The 21,284-nt window shown below is 35.9% G+C and overlaps 1 protein-coding gene across 1 annotated transcript; it reads right to left on the bottom strand.

The window, feature by feature from the left end:
• Positions 1–686: 686 nt before the first annotated feature.
• Positions 687–20,773, bottom strand: LOC138695304 (glutamic acid-rich protein-like). The gene is made up of 3 exons (XM_069819731.1): positions 20,598–20,773; positions 7,762–7,889; positions 687–3,029 (listed from the first exon to the last, which is right to left on the bottom strand). Exons 2-3 carry the CDS (start codon positions 7,812–7,814, stop codon positions 2,216–2,218), a joined length of 867 nt encoding a protein of 288 aa, XP_069675832.1. The 5' UTR covers positions 7,815–7,889; positions 20,598–20,773; the 3' UTR covers positions 687–2,215.
• Between the last annotated feature and the right edge of the window lie 511 nt (positions 20,774–21,284).

Raw genomic sequence — 21,284 nt, 5'->3', positions numbered from 1 at the left:
ATATTTTAATTGATATTGAAGCAATTTAATTTATAAAAAAGTCATATTTTATTGATATTAAAGCAATTTAATCTATAAAACGTAATATTTTTATTGATATTGAAACAATTTAATATATAAAAAGTCACATTTTAATGATATTCAAGCAGTCTAATTTATAAAAAGTAATATTTTTATTGATATTGAAGCAATCTAATTTATGAAAAGTCATACTTTATTGATATTAAAGCAATTTAATTTATAAAAAGTCATATTTTAGTGATATTAAAGCAATTTAATTTATAAAAAGTAATATTTTATTGATACTGAAGAAATTTAATTTATAATAAGTCATATTTTATTGATAATTAAACAATTTCATTTATAAAATGTCATATTTTATTGATATTGAAGCAATTAAATTGATAAAAAAACACATTTTATTGGTATGAAAGCAATTTAATTTATAAAAAGTAATATTTTATTGATATTTAAGCAATTTAATTTTTAAAAAGTCATATTTTATTGATATTAAAGAAATTTCATTTATAAAAAGTAATATTTTATTGATATTGAAGCAATTTCATTGATAAAAAATCATATTTTATTAATATTGAAGCAATTCAATTTAAAAAAAGTTCATTTTATTGATATTGAAGCGATTTCATTTATAAAACATCCACATTTTATTGGTATGAAAGCAATTTAATTTATAAAAAGTCATATTTTATTGACATTTAAGCAATTTAATTTCTAAAAAGGCATATTTTATTGGTATTGATGAAATTTCATTTATAAAAATTCATATTTTATTAATATTGAAGCAATTCAATTTTTAAAAAGGTCATTTTATTGATATTGAAGCGATTTCATTTATAAAAAGTCATATTTTATTGATATTTAAGCAATTTCATAGTGAGATATACTCCGCAGACCTAAAACACACTATATCTAGATTCGAACCCATGCATTTTCGTCTGACATTCCATAAGTATTCCTGTGGAAATGGTGGTTATGATGATGACGACTACCGAAATTCCAAAGCCAAGGCACTTTATTGTTCAGGAATACACCACTGTACCTGCGTATAAACTAATATGAAATTGACGACTTGTTATGTAGATATAGCAGTAAGTAAAAGAAATATTAGTCATAATGAAATAGGCTATATGAAATGTTTAGGGTGAAACTTTGGTAACTCTCAACACTACACAATTCCTTGGCCTCATATCACTTAAATAATCCCCTCAACTAACCCACTAACCTTGTCACGTACCTCGGCTTAATGTCACTTAACTATCCCCCCATTTAACTCACCTAACTCATAAATAAACTTAAATCAGACGTCAGTCCCGCGTGTGGTGTGGGGCGATATCGAAGATTGACCCAATTTATTATCTACTATTCAGTTTAAGAGACGTACAGTAAAGGCTGATCCGCAATAAACTGGAAACGGAAACGACAACGAGAATGGAAATGTTAAAATACATATTTTAACATTATTTCCGTTCTCGTTGTCGTTTCCATTCCAGGTTTATTGTGAACCAGCCTTAATTCTAATTCTCAACTCCATTATCTGAAACGTTTGTTTAAAATTATCTTCTGTATCAATATCTATACTTGTAAACAAATGTGGAAGGTTATGTACTATGAAGGTTAAACGGGTCTAGGATAAGTCCATTGTAAAGTTTTTTTATTGAAATGCATTTATTTTAAATCTGTTATGGATTATAGGTCATTCGTTACCTCGCGAAACCAAATGCATTGGTGCGCCATAGCTTATAGCAAGAACCTTTTGGTAGGGTTAGCGAGCACCCGCTATCTTTGAAGTCGAAGCTTAGCGACGAAGGGAAGCTTCTCAGTCCATTTTTTTCTTCCCCTCACGCGCAGGAAAGTTCTACGAAATACCGAATGGCCTACACATATCGTGAAGGAACCTGTTTTAAGCCATCACACGTCAACAAATCTGCTGTGTTAGGGGCGGCATCCGTCAGTCCCCCAATTAAATTTATTTTGAAATATTGCCGTCATGCGTGATGTCATAATATTGCGTTATTGCTCTATCGGTTTGGAGAAACAGTAACTGATTCTTGGATTTTACCCAAACGTGTATGCTTTATGAAGTTGTTAATAAAACACAGATACTAGGTAGAAAAATGTCCCTTCTGATTTCCCAATTTGAATCATAATTTCAATTGTTGCAAAGAAATCAAATGTATCTTCACGTTGGTGGATCCTAACATAGGTTCTTCATATGCACATAATCATCTTTTCGAGCCGAAGCAGGCAAATGCATAGGCTGATACATTGGTTCTTCTTCTTCTTTATTGTTTTCACACTTCTCTCGCTTGTTTGAATCTTCTTTTTCAGAATCTGACTTTGGCGCTTGTTTCCCATCTTTCTTTTCCTCATCTTTCTTTTCATCATCTTCTTTTTCCTTCTGATTATTTTCCTCCCTCTTTATCATATTCCCTTGTCCATTTTCTTTGTACAATGATTTGTCTTCAAGCATTGCAGCAGATGAGCAAACATGCTCCTTCTTTCCATTTGATGGTTTTTTGTTTTTCTCAATATCTAGTTTAATTCTGGTAAACATTTGAACTGTAGATTCCTTCTTTGATGAGAGTGGAGGTGATGGAGCTTTCTTCTTGGTCCCTTTCAAGGTACTTGTCTCCAATGGTTTACCATCTCTTGCCATGCTTGCTTCTATGATTACAGAACGCCAATCAGACACGCCCTTTCCCGACATGTTTCTATCAGGCTCATTAATACGAATCTTGGTTTTGTCGTAACCTTTTGCATAGAAAAGCACTGTTGGAGAGGGAATATCCAAACCTTCATTCGCAAATAAGTAAGGCAAGCTCCTCCATTTGGCTGCGTCTTCTTCCTTCCGCCCTCTTTCCTTCCTCTGTTCAACTCGGTTGCTTTCAATTTGGGGAACAGACCAAGATTTTGGCCTATTCTTCTTGCCTTGGTCTTTGTGCTGTTTTGAAGATCTTCTCAGATCGTCAGAATGGTTCTCCTCCTGGGAATTTGCAGCATCGTATATCCTAAAATGTTTAGTTACAAGAATAATTTAACATTAATACGGGAAGATACACTATTGCAGAGGGAATTAAAAAGAAAACTTTTCGCAAAATACATTCAGACCCAGCGAACGTTACCGGTGTTCCTGTAGGCTGACTAGCGGCAGAACTCCCCGAACTCAGGGCGCTTCGCCAAATTAAAACTTATTAATGTAATTCATTACCTCTGATTGAGGTACTGGCTGATATGTACATCTATTATCGGGCAGTACATTGACGTTAGGTATCAGAGGAAGAACAATTGTTTGTATGCATCTGAAGTCTTACTAGTGTAATATGTAGCTAATCGGAGATATATGCAATGGACTGGCCACCCTACTCCATTATCTTCTAGCTTAGTTACCTCATGAGATGTCTTATTGGTATCACTTATGAGTAGACAGTGTATGCGGGATGACTTAAGGAAAAGTGAAGTTGTTTTGTATCAGAGTATATGGCACGTGCCGCGTCGTCCGTATTTTGTGTACCTGGCGAGTACAGCAGCGTACAGAACGAAGGGACCCCGGTCCGTTCATAGTAACATTGCAATGCAATGTGTGCAGTTGTGTTATCCTGCAGGATAGGCGAAGACGATTCAGCTTCGACAACTTACGAGACTATATCGTCGTTTACTGCAACGCTAGTAATTCTATCAATGATGACTATGTGCTACAGTACGTCAGTTTTCTTTTCATTCTGACTGTACGGAGCTACAGTAGCATGTTGACGTCGTCTGTTTACGTTTAAAATCTGTTCAACCAATGGTCTGAATGAAAAAATTGTAATATATTAAATGTGCACCTACATTCAACGATAAGTCATCCCGCATCCACTGTCTACTTATGAGGTTTAAATCTGTTTTCTGACAGTTGATTAATTACCAACAAACAACAACAAACAACAAGAGTGTCATTCACATATTCAGCCGAAAAACTATTAACAGGGAGTTATGCCCTGCTTGTTCACCAGATCTAACTCCGTGTGACTTTAATTTCTGGGAAACAGACAAAAATAAAATGTATGCAACTAATTATACGCTGGAGGAATTTAAAACATTTGAAGAGAAATTGGATCTATTAGTGCAGAGGGGACGCCAGAAAATAGGAAAGATTGGAGAATGCTGGGTTTGCAGTGAAAGACCTGCCCTTGGGCAGAAAACTATGAATGAATTAGTGCAGAGGAACCGATGCGTGTGAATGTTAGTTTATTATGGTGATGTGAATTATATATCAACAAGATGGGCAGCACTTGCAGCAGCTACTGTGAGGAGGGTGAGTGCCTAACGTTATTACAATAAAGTCCGTAAGTTTTAATCTGACGAAACGTCTAAAGTTCGCCGATGCAAACAGTGGCGGAAGCAGGGGAAGGGCGCCTGGCGTTGGTCGTCCGACAGGAACACTGGGAACGTTGGCTGGGACTCATGTAGGTATTATGAATATTTAACAATTAATCAAATGTAACATTTTATAGTAAATGATGAGCCAGGTACACCATTTCGTTTGAAATCAATAGCATAAAAACGAAAGAACGTTCTTAAAAACAAAATGTTAACACTGTGAAAGCTACATGTATAATCCCAATCGCTCGCCTTAGATTGTGTCCTTTCTGATGTATATACCATATTAAGAAACTTACTGTTTAGTAGAGCGATTTCACACCATTTCAACAACTTCCACTCTCCGACATCAATATTTTGCAGTGCTGTCAACGTACGCAAAGGGTATGCCACTACTCATTAACGCAACAATGAAGACCAATTAAAGTTATCGAGGACAAAATTGCTGACTTCCACCCACTCACTTCAAGATTACTATTACAGGTAGATGGAATAGCTGTGCCTTCTTCTTTCCCTCCAGCCTTGTCACAGTCTTAGCCTCCTGTCACTTAATAACTCCCTCATCTAACCCCTCTAATCTTGTTACGTCCTCGGCCTTCTGTCATTTATATATCCCCTCAACTAACCCATTCTAAGCTTGTTACAGTCCTTGGTCTCCTGTCACTTAGCTATCCTCTAATCTAACATACTCTTACCTCGTCACATCTTCGGTCTCCTGTCACTTAAATACAGTATCTCCTCATCTAAGCCTTCTAACCTTGTTACAGGCCTCGGTCTTCTGTTACTTATCTATCCCCTCATCTAACCTATTCTAACCTTGTTACAGTCCTTGGTCTTCTATCAACTTGCTGTACCCTCATCTAACTCATTCTAATCTTGTTATAGGCCTCAGTTTTCTGTTACTTATTTATCCCCTCATCTATCCCATTCTAACCTTGTTACAGTCCTTGGTCTTCTATCACCTAGCTATCCCCTTATCTAACCCATTCTAATCTTGTTACAGGCCTCGATCTTCTGTTACTTATTTATCCCCTCATCTATCCCATTCTAACCTTATTACAGTCCTTGGTCTTCTATCACCTAGCTACTCCCTAATCTAACCTACTCTAACCTCGTCACGTCCTCGGCTTCCTTTCACTTATTTATCCTCTCATCTCGCCCACTCTAACCCTGTCACAGTTCTTGGTCTCTTGTCACTTGTCTATCCCTCATCTAATCCACTCCAATCTAGCACATCCATGGCTTCCTGTCACTTATTTATCCCATCATCTAACCCAATCTAACCTTGTTACGATCTTCTGTTACTTAGCTATCCCCTCATCTAACTCTAATCTTGTCGCGTCCATGGCCTCCTGTCACTATCTATCCCTTCATCTAACCACTAACTTTGATACAGTTCTCGGTCTTATGTCACTAATCTCCTTATCTAACGCACTCTGACTTTGCCACTTAGTTATCCCCTAATCTAACCCACTCTTACCTTTTTACAGTCCCCGGTCTCCTGTCATTTATCTATCTCCTCATCTAACCTACTCTGACCTTGTTACAGGTTCTCGATTCCCTGTTACTTATCTATCACCTCATCTAACCCACTCTGACCTCGTTACAGGTTCTCGACTCCCTGTCACTTATCTATCTCCTCATCTAATCCATTCTGACCTCACTACAGATCCTCGTTCCCTGTCACTTATATATTCCCTCATATAACCCACTCTGACCTTGTTAAAGTCCTCGGTCTCCTGTAACTTATCTATCTCCTCATCTAACCTACTCTGACCTTGTTACAGGTTCTCGACTTCCTGTCACTTACCTATCTCCTCATCTAACCCACTCTGACCTCGTTACAGATCCTCGGTTCCATGTCACTTATATATTCCTTCATCTAACTCACTCTGACCTCGTTAAAGTCCTCGGTCTCCTATCACTTATCTATCTCCTCATCTAACCTACTCTGATCTTGTTACAGGTTCTCGACTTCCTGTCACTTATCTATCTCCTCATGTAACCCACTCTGACCTCGTTACAGGTCCTCTGCTCCCTGTTACTTATCTATCCCCTCATTTAACTCACTCTGACCTTGTTAAAGTCCTCGGTCTCCTGTCACTTACCTATCTCCTCATCTAACATACTCTGACCTTGTTACAGGTTCTTGACTTCCTGTCACTTACCTGTCTCCTCATCTAACCCACTCTGACCTCGTTACAGATCCTCGGTTCCATGTCACTTATATATTCTCTCCTCTAACTCACTCTGACCTTGTTACAGTCCTCGGTCTCCTGTCATTTATCTATCTCCTCATCTAACCCATTCTGACCTTGTTACAGGTCCTGTCACTTATCTATCCCTCATCTAACTCACTCTGACCTTGTTACAGTCCTCGGTCTCCTGTCACTTATCTATCTCCTCATCTAACCCACTCTGACCTTGTTATAGATTCTCGACTTCTTGCCACTTATCTATCTCGTCAAATAACCCACTCTGACCTCGTTACAGGTCTATCCCTCATCTAACTCACTCTGACCTTGTTACAGTCCTCGGTCTCCTGTCACATATCTATTCTCTCATATAACCCACTCTAACAGTCCTTAGCCTCCTCTTCATTTATCTGTCCGCTTATCTAATGACTCTAACCTTCTCACTTCTCTCCTCGCAAATTTCACTCTAACCTTGTCACAGTTCTCCTGTCATTTAGTTATTCCTAACCTAAACTTCTCAATCCTTGGACTCCTGTCACCTATCGCTATTTTCGTCTTTCAGACTTTGTCACTACTATTACTGATAGTAGACCTACCTGAACTTAACATTTAATCAATTATATTAAAAACTGTCTCCATGATTCAAATGCGTGTATTTTATGTTACGTTCGTTATATAATGAATAGTATTAACGCTTCATGTCTGCCATTTGCGCCACTGGCTAATTTTTGTCATTATGATGAAAAATCCTGAGGTTGGGGCACCTGTTAGGTCGCATTCCGTTCGCCCTGTATGTAGGATGGATAAGATTGTGATAATAACGGCGAAATGGGTCCAGGATGTTGCGCCGAATGTTACCTAGCATTTGCTCTTAATACGTTGAGCGAAAATTCCGGGAAAATCTCAACCAGGCAACTTGTCCCAACAAGGGCCCGCTAGTTTCGCAATCGTGGATGCCAACTACTGCTCCAAAGAGTTGGACTGTGTAGTGTATTGTTTGTAATGTAATTTATTATGAGCATTGTCTGTAATATACCACATGTATTTTGTGTGTTGTGTGTATTGTAACAAAATTATATTATGTACTAAACTACTGTAGTAATTTCCGTAAGATGTATGTAGCCCTTGTGTGTCACAAAATAATGACCAACATACATTTTTATTTTACAAATTGCTTATAACTTACACATAAGAAGATCGGGTTCTGAAACAGCATAGTTTGGCTAAGGTACTCGGCATTCTGTAGTTTGTTTCTCTGTTGAATTTTCCAGTCAAGAATTCCACACAGCAGCCAAAATGACTTCACGTGTTATTCTGAAAAAAAAAAGAAGACTGTACTACAAAGAATTCATGAAATACATAAGTTATAAATTTCAAATATGAAATATTAACGTAGAATTTTTATACCTTATAGATATATATTTTTATAACCACTGATTTTATTACTTTGTACAAATAGTAATAATGTTACATGACAGTATTACTCGACCGAGGCGAGCGGAGCCGCGGGCGTAATGTGAACTATCGCGATGACGTATTACGAACGCAGGAGAAGTGCGAGTAGCGCTCCGGGCTGCAGGACTCCACCGTCCTCGGTCGAGTAATACTTGTATTGTCACATGAATAATTCTATCCATTCTGCTGTGAAAACTGAACAAATTGCTACATCAGAGTAGAAATCAGGGCAGTAAATGAAATAAATAAAAGAGAAATTACAGAACAAAAAGCAAAATGGAAAGGGGATAAAGTATCTGTGAAATAAGTAGAGGGGAGGAAAAAGGAAAAAAAAAATGGACGAGGAATATCAACGAACAGTAAAAATAAGAAAGAAGGAAAAAGAAACAAAAAGAAAGGCAGACTATAATTAAGAGGCGGAAAAAGAAAAGCTAGGTACAAGAAAAGAAACGATAGGAAAACGAAAGAAAGAAAGAAACGACAAAATGAAAATAAAGAAGAAAAATAAAGTTACAAGCACAATGGAAACGAAAGTTGAGAGAGCATAGGAGACGAAAGATAACGAGGACAGGAATTAAAATTAAAATAAAAGAGACGATAAAAATGAAGGAAGCGGAAGATAAACGAAAGCAATGACAGAAATAAAATAAAAAAGGAAAGGAAGGTATGATATAAGTAAAATGAGAGAGAGGGAAATAAATAAAAGAAGAAGACACAAAGGAAACAAATGGAAGTAGAAGAATGGAAAAGACAGATAAACATGAAAATGAAACATTATAGAAATGAAAGCTGGAAGGAAATGAATAAGAACAGAAGCAAAAAGATAGATAACAGAAGACACAAGTCTCGAAGAAAATTAAAGGAGACTTACATTAACAGCAGAGATACAAAATAAAGAAGAACTGTGAGCTGCGAAATAAAACAAAGTAACGAAAATAAAGGAAAGGTGAGAAGAAAAAAGGAAGAAAGTAAAGAAACGAAAAAAACTTGAAAGAAAAGATACAAATTAAAAAACAAATATAAATAAAGTATAACAATGAAACACACAAATGTGAAGGGTTGTAAAGGAAATAAAATGTTATAACTACGGTTCGGATAAAGTAGTTGTATCAGGATAGGCATCCTTGGTCCGTGCCTTTTGTTTACAAACATTAACTAAGGCTGTATAGCTCGCGCAAGAAACGATTACCGAAAAGGAATGGTGGCGTTGCTGTCTGTTTTGACGTGTGTATGTAGGCGATGCGGGCCGATGGAAGTACTGTCTCTTCACAGAAGATGGACAGATGAGGACATCGCTGTGGAAATAAACAACGTAGCAAGAGAAAAATTCGAAGCTAATTAAACGCGCAACATATGTTTACGAATGAAATAATAATACTGTGCGATACAAGACACGTATTCACATGCAATGGAACAAACTAAAGTTGTAATGTGACTATCGCAACGCAAGACTGATTCTATCGATGTCATTTCTCTTCCGACTGTACTCATGAATATCATTCAAACTATCTAATTACCTTTCCTGTCGCCCTCTCTTCCTTATCGCATTGTTTCATTCGCATTCCTTCCGTCGGTATTCCCAGCTTGCAAGATCTTTTTTTTTATACTGTCCATTCACTGATGTTGTTCACACCTGTGGAGTAATGTATCAACATCTCAGGTTATTTAGCGTCTGAATGAAATGAAGGTGATAATGCCGGTGAAATGAGTCCGAGGTCCAGCACCGAAAGTTACCCAGCATTTGCTCGTATTGGGTTGAGGGAAAACCCCGGAAAAAACCTCAACCAGGTAACTTGCCCCGACCGGGAATCGAACCCGGGCCACCTGGTTTCGCGGCCAGACGCGCTGACCGTTACTCCACAGGTGTGGACTCGGGGCAAGATACCTGGTTGAGGTTTTTTCCGGGGTTTTCCCTCAACCCAATTGAGCAAATGCTGGGTAACTTTCGGTGCTGGACCCCGGATTCATTTCACCGGCATTATCACCTTCATCTCATTCAGAAGCTAAATAACCGAAGATGTTGATAAAGCGTCGTAAAATAACCTACTAAAAAAATTCACTGATGTTTTAGCTAGGGGTTGGAGAGCGCTCTTCCCAGTAATGCCGGTCTGGATGGCTCAAGCAGTAAGAGCACGGCATGTCTCTATCGTTTTGCCCGAAGGGTTGTGGGTTCGAGTCCCGCCTCGGACATGGGTGTTGTGTACGTACTAGTTTAAGAAAGTGGGAAAAAAAAAACGAAAAGAGGAAACAAATAAAAAAAGTGGTTCATTTTTGTAAACAAAATGTACGGACCAATGTATACCTATCCTGATACAGTACTTTATCCGAACCATAGTTAGGAATAAAGAAAGGAAGAATTGAACATTTAATAAAATAAGTAAAAATAAAGAAATAATCCACATAATAAACAAGGGACTTAATTAAGGGAACATTGGTGGAAACATGCAATATCGCTAATGTATAAAATAAAATAAAGAGAGAAACTGATGCCGTATTGAAAATGTGTTCATAGTTCTTGATAAACATTATGCTCTCTGCTAATTAGTAATAATTCCTTGTTCAGAGAGAAATCTACTTGAAATAGTGGAATTCAATGAGGGATGGCTAGAAAGCGTAGTTCAATACTGTACTTTTTTTTGTTACAATTCGTTGTACAATACCTTGGAGGGAATTTCTTTAGAAATATTATCCGTCGTATTATACACTACAAATTCCTCTTATTCTGGTGAAGCGTTCTTGAGCAGAATAATTTAAGGATTACAGAAGTCGTAAGTGTATTTGTTACCTTTAGCTGAGTGTTCTAACACTCATTTCGAAGTTTGCTGTTACAGTGCATAACTACTCATAACAGATTCAGTTACAAGAATAATTCTTTCTTAAAACTTAATATGTAGGTCTACTGATGTTTGTGGTCGACCTCTCTTCCAGCTACCACCTGTTGGATCTAGAGAAATGGAGATTTACTTGGCAACGATATCACCTTGCTTTTTATCGTGAGAATTCTCATTCTCCCAAAAACATTTTTCTTGCTGCAAAGTATTCGGTGACCAGGTCAGAGAAATTCTTGGTTATCTGCTTAAGGCAGTGGGCGAGGCATGATTCATCTCTTCTCTTTCCTTCGTAATACTTGACAGAGATTTAAATTCTGTTCATGGTTGTATTGTAAACGAGAAGTGAAGAAAGAGAAGAACTCTCTCGTGAATATAATATACAGAGAGTTAGGATGTATACGTGTAAATAGTTTGACCGCTCATTCATTCATTAATTCGTTCGTTCGTTCGTTCGTTCATACTGTTCTGACCAAGGGCAGGTCTTTCACTGCAAACCGAACATTTTCCAGCCTTTCCTACTTTCTACCTTCCTCTTTGTCTCCGCATAAGATGCATATATTTTAATGTCGTCTATCATCTGATATCTTCTTCCGGTCGGGACAAGTTACCTGGTAAGGTTTTTCCGGGGTTTTGTCTCAACCCAATATGAGCAAATGCTGGGTAACTTTCGGTGTTGGACCCCGAACTCATTTCACCGGCATTATCACCTTCATTTCATTTAGACGCTAAATAACCTAAGATGTTGATAAAGCGTCGTAAAATAACCAACTAAAATAAAATAAAATAAAAGATATCTTCTTCTGCACCGAACTCTTCTCCCGTTCACCATTCCTTCGAGTTCATCTTTCAGTAGGCAGTTTCTTCTCAACCAGTGACCCAAAGAATTCCTGTTTCTCTTTCTGTTCATTTTCAACATAATTCTTTCTTCACCCACTCTTTCCAATACAGCTTCGTTTCTTATTCTGTCTGTTTATTTCACACTCTCTATCCGCCTCCATATCCACATTTCAAATGCTTCTAGTCGCTTCTCTTCAATTCGTCATAATGTCCATGTTTCTACTCCATACCATGCTACACCCCATACAAAGCACTTCACTAGTCTCTTTCTTAGTTCTTTCTCCAGATGTTCCTTTTTCTATTAAAATTTTCCTTTGCCATTGATATTCTCCTTTTGACTTCCTGGCAGCAGGCCATGTTACTGCTGTCCACTTGTTCTAGAATTTAGAATTCGCAAGTTTACCTACTTTACTTTTCTTTCTATGACTATCAGCGTATTCCGAATCTCAGCACTGAGCAATCTGATGGCATCACGGTGTTCCGAATTTCAATGATGACGTCACTGATGCTCCACCGGTGTCGCACCGGTTCCATCAGCTTGCAGAGGTGGTGGCAGTCTCTATCAACCGCCATCAGTGAATCTGATTGGCTCTTTTATAGATCGGGATTAGCAGACGAATGACATCGCGCACTGTTGTGTCATGGCGGTGTGTTCTGCTGTATTGTTTGTAATGAGCACACCGTAAAAACAATATGTAAATGGCTTATGAGCGAACATGTCAACGGACCAGTTATTACTACCGGTTCAAGAAATAAATTGTTTATGCTCTCTTTTCTTTGAACGAGATGACAGTACGGAAATTTCGCAAAATATTGCTAGCGTAGCACAGACAACAACTTGTACAGCCGCCATGACAGCCATCGAACCTTCCAGGAGTTTTGTTCCTATTTCGCTGTAGCGTGACGTCATTGTTGTCCACCGGTCCGGTGAGATTCGGAATACGCTCTATGGACTTCGTCTTGCTGACATTTATTTTATTCCATACTGCTCACAGCTTTCATTTAGCTCCATTAGCATATTCCTTAATATTATCTCCTCTTCTACTAACAACGCCATATCAGCAAATCTTATGCACTTTATCATTCTTTCTCCTACTATTACTCCTCCCATGTGTTGACATGTGGTTAAGAAAAATGCATGTAAGGCAACGCCCTATTTCATTTTTCCCTTGCTCTAATAATTTTTCCGTAAAAGTGTCGCGTATTTTATAGCGACTGATCTTACTACTGTATGAAACGCCTTCAGTTTAGACTATGCGCACGTCTTTCGATCACACGCAGTCCAGCATAAACGCACTGTTACTGAAGGGTCATTAACCTTACCTCACGTAATGGAAGAATTCACTGTTACTGAATTAACCGGTATTAAATCACAGAACAGCAAGAGAATCTGCAATAATGGCAAGGAAGCTCTATTCAACTCTTTGCACTTTTTTGTTCGTTTATATTATTATTATTATTATTATTATTATTATTATTATTAAACGCTTGAGATGGGCAGGGCATGTAGCACGTATGGGAGAATCCAGAAATGCATATAGAGTGTTAGTTGGAAGGCCGGCGGGAAAAAGACCTTTGGGGAGGCCGAGACGTAGATGGGAAGATAATATTAAAATGGATTTGAGGGAGGTGGGATATGATGGTAGAGACTGGATTAATCTTGCTCAGGATAGGGATCAATGGCAGGCTTATGTGAGGGCGGCAATGAACCTCCGGGTTCCTTAAATGCCAATAAGTATTATTATTATTATTATTATTATTATTATTATATTTAAAAAAAATATTTCCTTGTGTTCTTATAGATTTTTACCTAATTCCGATTATAAATATGAGATTAATTGCAAATATTTTAATTGCTGTAGTTTATTTACCAGACGTCAAGATCATGATTATTTATTTTTTTTAAAGCCATTAAGGGTGATATTGATTGTGAATCATTCATAAGCAATATCAGTCTTCGTATTCCTGCTAAGGGTTTAAGATTTCGTAAAGTACTTTATAATAGAAATTCTAAAGCTCTCTCTCCGGTCTGCACATGTATAAAATATGCTAATTTGCATGGATTGAACTTTGATCCATTTAATGTGTAGTATATACTTTATGAGTTTTATGTCAGTTGTTATGAATTTTATTTATGCCTTTTGTTTAGAGAAGTATCACAATATTCTCGGCATCTTGTATATCATTGTAATTCTATTTATATATTTCATTCTTCATTTATATGATTCCATTATTTCATTTGCAATTATCATTTTTATTAATTGTCATTATTTTAATTATTCCATTTTACTTTTATTGTTTTATATCATTGCTATGGTTTTGTTCATTCTTTGTGCTGAACTGTAATTGGCCACTGGCTGTTGTACAACACATTAAATATAAATAAATAAATAAATAAATAAATAAATCAAATAATAATAATAATAATTGATAATACTACTACTACTACTAATAATAATAATAATAATAATAATAATTATTATTATTATTATTAAAACCATTCTGAAATATTCTCCCTAGCTTGCGTAACAGTTACCTGAAAAAAATTTGGTTTTCCTAATTGTACTGTAACATGTGAATTAAAAGATTAAATTTCTATCGAATATTCTAACTTTATTCAAACTTTTGAAAGTGATCAGGAAATAAATTCCCCATAAACTACTGGACTTTATTGGTAATAAATTTGTTATGTAAACCAAACAAATCGGCTGTAATATTCACTAAATTGCGAGCTTAATTTTTACTATGAAATAGAGTGTAAAATGTCGGAAGGGATGGCACAGGAAAGGGCGCTGTCAGCTCCAGTGGTTTTGGTCACGATTGAGTGACATTTCAGTTAAATTTATTCAATGAGTTTGCTGTGAAGTGTGTCACTGGAGGTGACCCGTACTAATCAACGCTAGCAATTGTGGTCAGGACTTCATGGACAAGAGTAGCACTTTTTGTATGAAAAAGTAATTTCAGCACCGATGTTTCCAGTTATTCAGATACCTCTCAAATTTCAAGCGCAATAATTAACAATAGATTCCTATTAGAAACAACAACAACAACCAAATTTCTTGGCTTAAAAATCGATGTGTTAAATTGAAAAAAATCATATTAAAGAAATTACCTCCAAACTAAATTCAGCATGTTTTCCTATTAGATCTATGCAAAAGATAGTAAAAACCTTAAAAACAATATACTTTGCATACTTCCACTCGGTAATGAGTTTTGGAATAATATTCTGGGGAAATTGCACAGATAGTAACAGTATATTCCTATTACAAAAAAAGAGTAATTAGAATAATAGTATGTGCCAAATCTAGGGAATCGTGTAGGACTATTTAAAAAAAAAACTACAAATAACGCCCATGGCTTGTCAGTATATTTTTTCATTAATAATCTTCCTCGTATGTAATCGCGAAAACTTCGTAACTAATTCAACAGTTCATAACATAAATACACGTCAAGAAATGACTTTCATACTCCATCGGCAAGTCTATCGTGATATCAAAAGGGAGTGTGTTATATGGCAGTAAAAATGTTTAATAGCCTGCCTATCGATATAAAAAATGAAACTCAAAACATAAGATTATTTAGGGCCAAATTAGAGAATTCTGTAGGTGAATTCATGACATTCAATAACGCTTCATGAAATTGATACTAAAACTTTGTGTTGTACTAGTAGACTGTATTGTAAACCTCTTCTGTATATATTTCATCTAGACTGTGACTATAAATTAAGACTTTATAATAGTATTAAGTTTTTTGACTTGTTCCATATTCTAGCTGTGAAACAATGTATGAATACCATGGAATGTTAATAAATACAATACAATACATTTACGATAGAAAAGACTGTCTTTAAATTAATACAGATTACTTATTTATTAAACTAAACATTGACGTTAAAGCTCTTTTAGATATGTTTCGACAAATTATATATTGTAGATAGATAACTTTTAAGGGACAAATGATTCGGACTGTTAGGACGTGATTTTGAGTCAGAATACAGACAAAAGATTCTTCGCAGTCATATCGTGAACTGCTCCAAAATTTACGGTGATTTCAAGTTGACTATCTGTTTCCTAGTCAGTACTCTAGCATGCATAAGCAGTGTACCTGCTGAATACTTTGTTCACCAGTCAGTATACTCTAGCATGCATAAACAGTGTACCTGCTGAATACTCCGTTCGCCAGTCACTACCGTAGCATGCGTAAACAGTGTACCTGCTGAATAATAATGCCGAAGGTTAAAGGTTCTGAGGCGCATATTTTTGCAGCGGAATTTGGTGAGCATTTTGGAGTGAATGACGGGAACATTACCTGTATATTATGTAATACAAACATAAGAGGTGACAAGCGATATTATATACAGAGACATTGTAGCACAAGAAAAGAAAGGAAGAAACTCAAACCCACGAATAGCTCAATGATAATTCTTCTGCAAATAACAAAAGGTGCGTAAAATATATCTTTGTAATGCTATGTAGCGTATATTTACTTTTAGAGCTGTCCAGATTTGTTTATGTGAACCTTGTTATTCGCGTAATCGTCCACAGAACCAAGTCAATGTCCTCATACTAGCTCATGTTCCCGGTCTATGTACCATGCTGCAGTCAACTTGTGTAATCGGTCCCCAACATTACAAACCAATTAATGACTATCGCTTAAACAAAATAATAGAATGCCTAATTTCAGAAGCCCAAAACGGATTTCGTAAAGGGATATCATGTGCAGGCTGTATATTTAAAATAAATCAAATAATATAAAAACGTACAGAATTCAACATACCTACATTTATGGCCTTTATAGATTTTGAAAACGCCTTTGACAAGATCAATAGAAATAAATTGTACAAAAAGGTATACCACAACATCTAATAATGATAATAAGAAGTATCTATGTATAAAATAAAATTACAATTGATAAAATATCCAAAAGGAATCCGAATCTAATAGCAACTATAAATAAAGGAGTGAGACACGGTTGCTCTCTCACCATTAATATTTAATTTATATAACAGTGATTCATGAGGAGTCACTGACACTTACGGAGCTTATTTTAGAAGACATTCTGAGCAAACAATTTCATATAAATATATGTCCCAATCTCAATATTTTCAGAGTTACGTTAATTTGAAGTTGTTGTAAAATAACTTTTTTGCTTTATTTGTACGCGTAAAAGAATATTATAAATAGAGAATGAACTATTCAGAAGTATCACTTCTTTAATTGGGTAGTGTTCTGTAGCTTAAAATTTGTTGATTGCTTTATAGAGATTTTGTTTTTCAATTTTTAACTAAAAATCGCATCATTCTTACGCACTTACCACATTAATTATTACAAATCACACGACTTTAGGATCTTGATTCTTTACAGTTTAATTATGCATCCTAATGTATAGTTTTGAAGAATTTACAAGAGTTGCATCAATTGTAACAATTATTGTGATAAATTCGTAAGAAAAATATAATTTTGTAGTTAAAAATCGAAAAAAAATCTCTACGAAGCAACTATGGAATTCACAACACATTTTTAGCTTCAGAATACTAGCTAATTAAAGAAATGATACTCCTGAATAGTTCATTCTTTATCTATAATATTATTTTACCCTTAAAACTAAAGAATAATGGTATTTTACAAATAATTTCAAATTAGTGTCACTTTGAAAATATTGAAATTAAGACACATGTTTAGGCCTGCATGATATTTTTTGCTCAGAATATCTTCAGAAAAAAGCTACGTAAGTGGCGGTAAATCCTCGTGAATCACTCTGTATTGACGATGCTGTAAACAAATGGCAGAAAGAACAGGCAACACATTTTAAAATAAGAAATTCAGTTTCAGAATCAATTTTATTTGCGGATGACCAGGTTCTGATATGTAGCTCGGAAGTTGAACTGCAGAAGTCCTTATTTAAACTAAATAATGTGATTTAACCTAAAAATATCGAGCAACAAAACTAAGGTTTTAGCATTCAAGCGATCTCACCATAAATAATAAGAGCAAAAATTATATTGGAGGGAAAGCTTTGACTACCTACAATGCAACATTTCCTGTCTTAATAAAAACGACGCTACAAACAAAAATAAATTCAGTTATATATGTGGCACAATAAAAAGGTACTTACAACACCAGGAAAGAAACGAAATTAAAATTTTATAAAATGACTGTTTTCATACTGATGTATGAAGAGGAGTTCTGGACACTATCCAAAAACGAAGGAAGAAAAATTGAGGCCCTAGAGAAGAGATTTTAAGAAACATTGCGGGATATACGTTAAAGAAGGAAGAGAAGTGAAGACTTCAGAAAGAGCTCAATATCTTTAACTTAATAGAAAAATTAGGCTATATCAATATAGAATTAATGAGAAAGAACATGTGGAGCGAGTGGAAGACCACCGTCTCCCGAAATTAGCTTCACGATATCAACCAGGTGGTAGAAGAGATGTCGGCAGATCAGGAGGAGATGGATTCAGCAATTATAAATCACGAGACGGAACGAGCCTTTCATGCCTTAATCCTTGAAATTGATGATGATGATAAATGGTGATGACTAATGACATTTCGCGTAGCGAGTTGAAGAAATGCGAGGATGACTGTGTTAATGGCTGAGCGCTCGCTGGTCGTTCATAGAGGCGGGCAGGGTTTGAACCTCGGTCTTGTCGTGATGGAATGCAGGGCTCCTACATAAGACCTTTCCGGTTTCGAACACATGTAATTTACGTTCTATGAATCTGAGATGCATGAAAATAACAGCAAATGGAAAGAGAAACTCGAAAAGTTTAGTTCTGGCAACATTGTTTTCCTAGTTGGTAACACCGCCTAATAATAGCGCGTATAAACAAATTTCTTCATTGTTGACGCAAATGGCTGCTATAGAGGACAGAAAAACTTGAATTTCGGTTATTAATGTGCAACGGCATTACCGAACAAAGTTTGGTGCAGATCCACCCAGTGGGCCTGCAATCCGTAAATGGTACACTGATTTTAAGGCAAGATTCTTTGCAAGCGGTTGCGATTTCATTCGCACCGACTACAGTTGCTGCAAGCCCTAAAAACAGGGAACAAAGAAGAAATGTCTGCATGAGTATGCAGACTTTAATTGAAAATGATGATGAATTTATTCGTTCCGTGGTGTTTTCTGACGAAGCCACTTTTCATCTTTCTGGTAAGATGAACAGACATAACCTCAGTATCTGGGGATCGGAAAATCCGCGTACCTACGTGGAACTTGATATAGGCTTAATGCGTGCCGTGTTACCAAGGCCCCCCAAACATTGATGATCTTTAAGGTAAGGAACTAAACTTTTTGATTTTCTCTTTCCATTGGTACTATTTTCATGTATCTCAGATTAATAGAACATAATGACACCAAGGATTCTTGCATATTTCTGATCCCAAACTTGGCTACACTTTCAACATTTCTACTACTATTTCAATGAGTCTTTCCTTAATATTTATTTTGGAATTTCCTGTCTTAATAAAACACTAATAAACTGTCTATTGTTTTGAGTTTTTTCCGGAAATACTAAAAAAGCTGTTATTTAAAACTATGCAAACTTAATTGCATGTCCACAAAAACAAACTTAGTATTTATTGTATTACATAGTATGTAACTAAGTTTTCAGTGAGCATGAAACATGAGGTCGGAGCAGGAGAGCTTTCCTAATCCTTGAAGAGTTGATGATGGTGATGATGATGATGATGATGATGATGATGATGACGATGACGATGCAAGGCTTCACTTTCAGTTAAAAGCATAAGAAAAAAACCCAGAAATAAACAGAAAATGTTATACAACGAACTTCAGTATCCAACACAAATAATATTCAAGTTGAAATTATCCAATATATAGATACCACATTACCATACAAACATGTACACAGAAACACATCACGATTTTAAGCAATATAATCCTACAGATCCATCTAACATTGCTAAGATGTCCATAAAATATTAAATAAGAACTATATATTTCATAATTGATTAAATGGCGATCTTACTCGTGTTAATTATGTGCGGCTTACAGCTGTTTCGGTGCTGTTCGACACCATCCTCACTAACACTAACATAAGAAAACAAAAACACACACGAGATCGCATCCTCATTCAGAAAACAGAAATACAACATAGCATACAGAACAGAAAACACACTACAAAGACATCTCAACACACAACTAACACAAACAAATAAATACAACCACACAGGCATATACAAAATCACATGCAATAGTTGCGACAGTTTCTACATTGGACAGACGGGCAGATCATTCCAAACTCGATACAAATAACACATTAAAGCAAAAAACCACAGGACACAATACACCTATATATGCCGTACACATAACTAATGTCAATCACACATACAATAACATAAATACAGACATGGAAATTCTACACATACAACCCAAAAACCAAAAACTCAACACACTAGAACAATATGAAATATACAGTCACACTAAAACACACCCCAATCAAATTCTCAACACACAGATCAATTTCAGAACACACACTATTTGACACAACTCTTCATCACACGAACGCACCCACACAACAGGCAGCGAAGTTGAATAGTGCCGATATCTAGTAGGCTCTGAGGATGGTGTCGAATAGCACCGAAACAGCTGTAAGCCGCAAATGCTCAGATAATTAACACGAGTAAGATCGCCATTTAATCAATTATTTATATTAAAGTGTTAAAAGTAGTGTACGAAAGATTCAACATGGATATATATTTCAGTTGCTATCTTCTCGTTGCCAATAAAATCGTTATGAAGTCTTTCTGTTAAAATATGATCAATCCTACTTTTGAAGAAATCGTTGTCATTTTCTTAGTCTACTTAATGTTATTACTGTAATCAAAAAAGTGTATAATTCGTTCTTAATCAGACTATTAATTTTAAAATTATCTTACCAAATTTAAGTTGAATGATGTATCTTCTTCCACTCCAATGACAGTAATTTTCAATAACAATGAAACTATTATGTCGAAGCTAAGTCAGTCAAAATACATATGCTCATATAAGCAGGCCGAAAACATCCGTGAACTGGACGAGGAACACTGCTGCTCTGCTCTGCTCTGCCGTAATGCGTTTCATCAGCTTCTGCAGTCACAATGTTTATGTGATCAAAGATATTGGCAGTGCTTGGTACTTACTCCGTAATACAAAAGGTATTTAATGACTAATAAACCAACGAGGAAAAATATGGCACAGAACAATTGTGCGCCTAGTTGTGCGCAAGATAAGAAAAACCAAAACATACTGCAGCTGTTGGGAAAGGAGGCCTCGTGTAGACTGAATTCTGCAACAGAAAATCACATAGGCCATGCTATTTATAATAATAATAATAATAATAATAATAATAGAATATACTTTATATCTCGATATGTTTGCGAGTCCTGCAACGCTAAGGGAACTATTTTTTTAAAGTGTACGAGCTACTGAGTTCTTCTTCTTCTTCTTCTTCTTCTTCTTCTTCTTCTTCTTCTTCTTCTTCTTCTTCTTCTTCTGTAATTTTGTAATTTCTACAATTTCCATTGTATTTTCTTGAGAGTTTTTCATCAGATATTACTGAAATACATATGCATATATATATATAT

Source organism: Periplaneta americana, chromosome 2 (assembly GCF_040183065.1).
Source record: "Periplaneta americana isolate PAMFEO1 chromosome 2, P.americana_PAMFEO1_priV1, whole genome shotgun sequence".
NCBI classification, from domain to species: Eukaryota; Metazoa; Arthropoda; class Insecta; order Blattodea; family Blattidae; genus Periplaneta; species Periplaneta americana.
This window is presented reverse-complemented; position numbering and strand designations above follow the sequence as displayed.

Excerpts from the sequence above, each read along its gene's own strand:
- LOC138695304 (XM_069819731.1), bottom strand. The coding sequence starts at position 7,814 with ATGCCGAGTACCTTAGCCAAACTATGCTGTTTCAGAACCCGATCTTCT. Across the intron at positions 3,030-7,761 it reads AGAACCCGATCTTCTTATGT|GATATACGATGCTGCAAATT; the intron begins GTAAGTTATAAG and ends TAAACATTTTAG.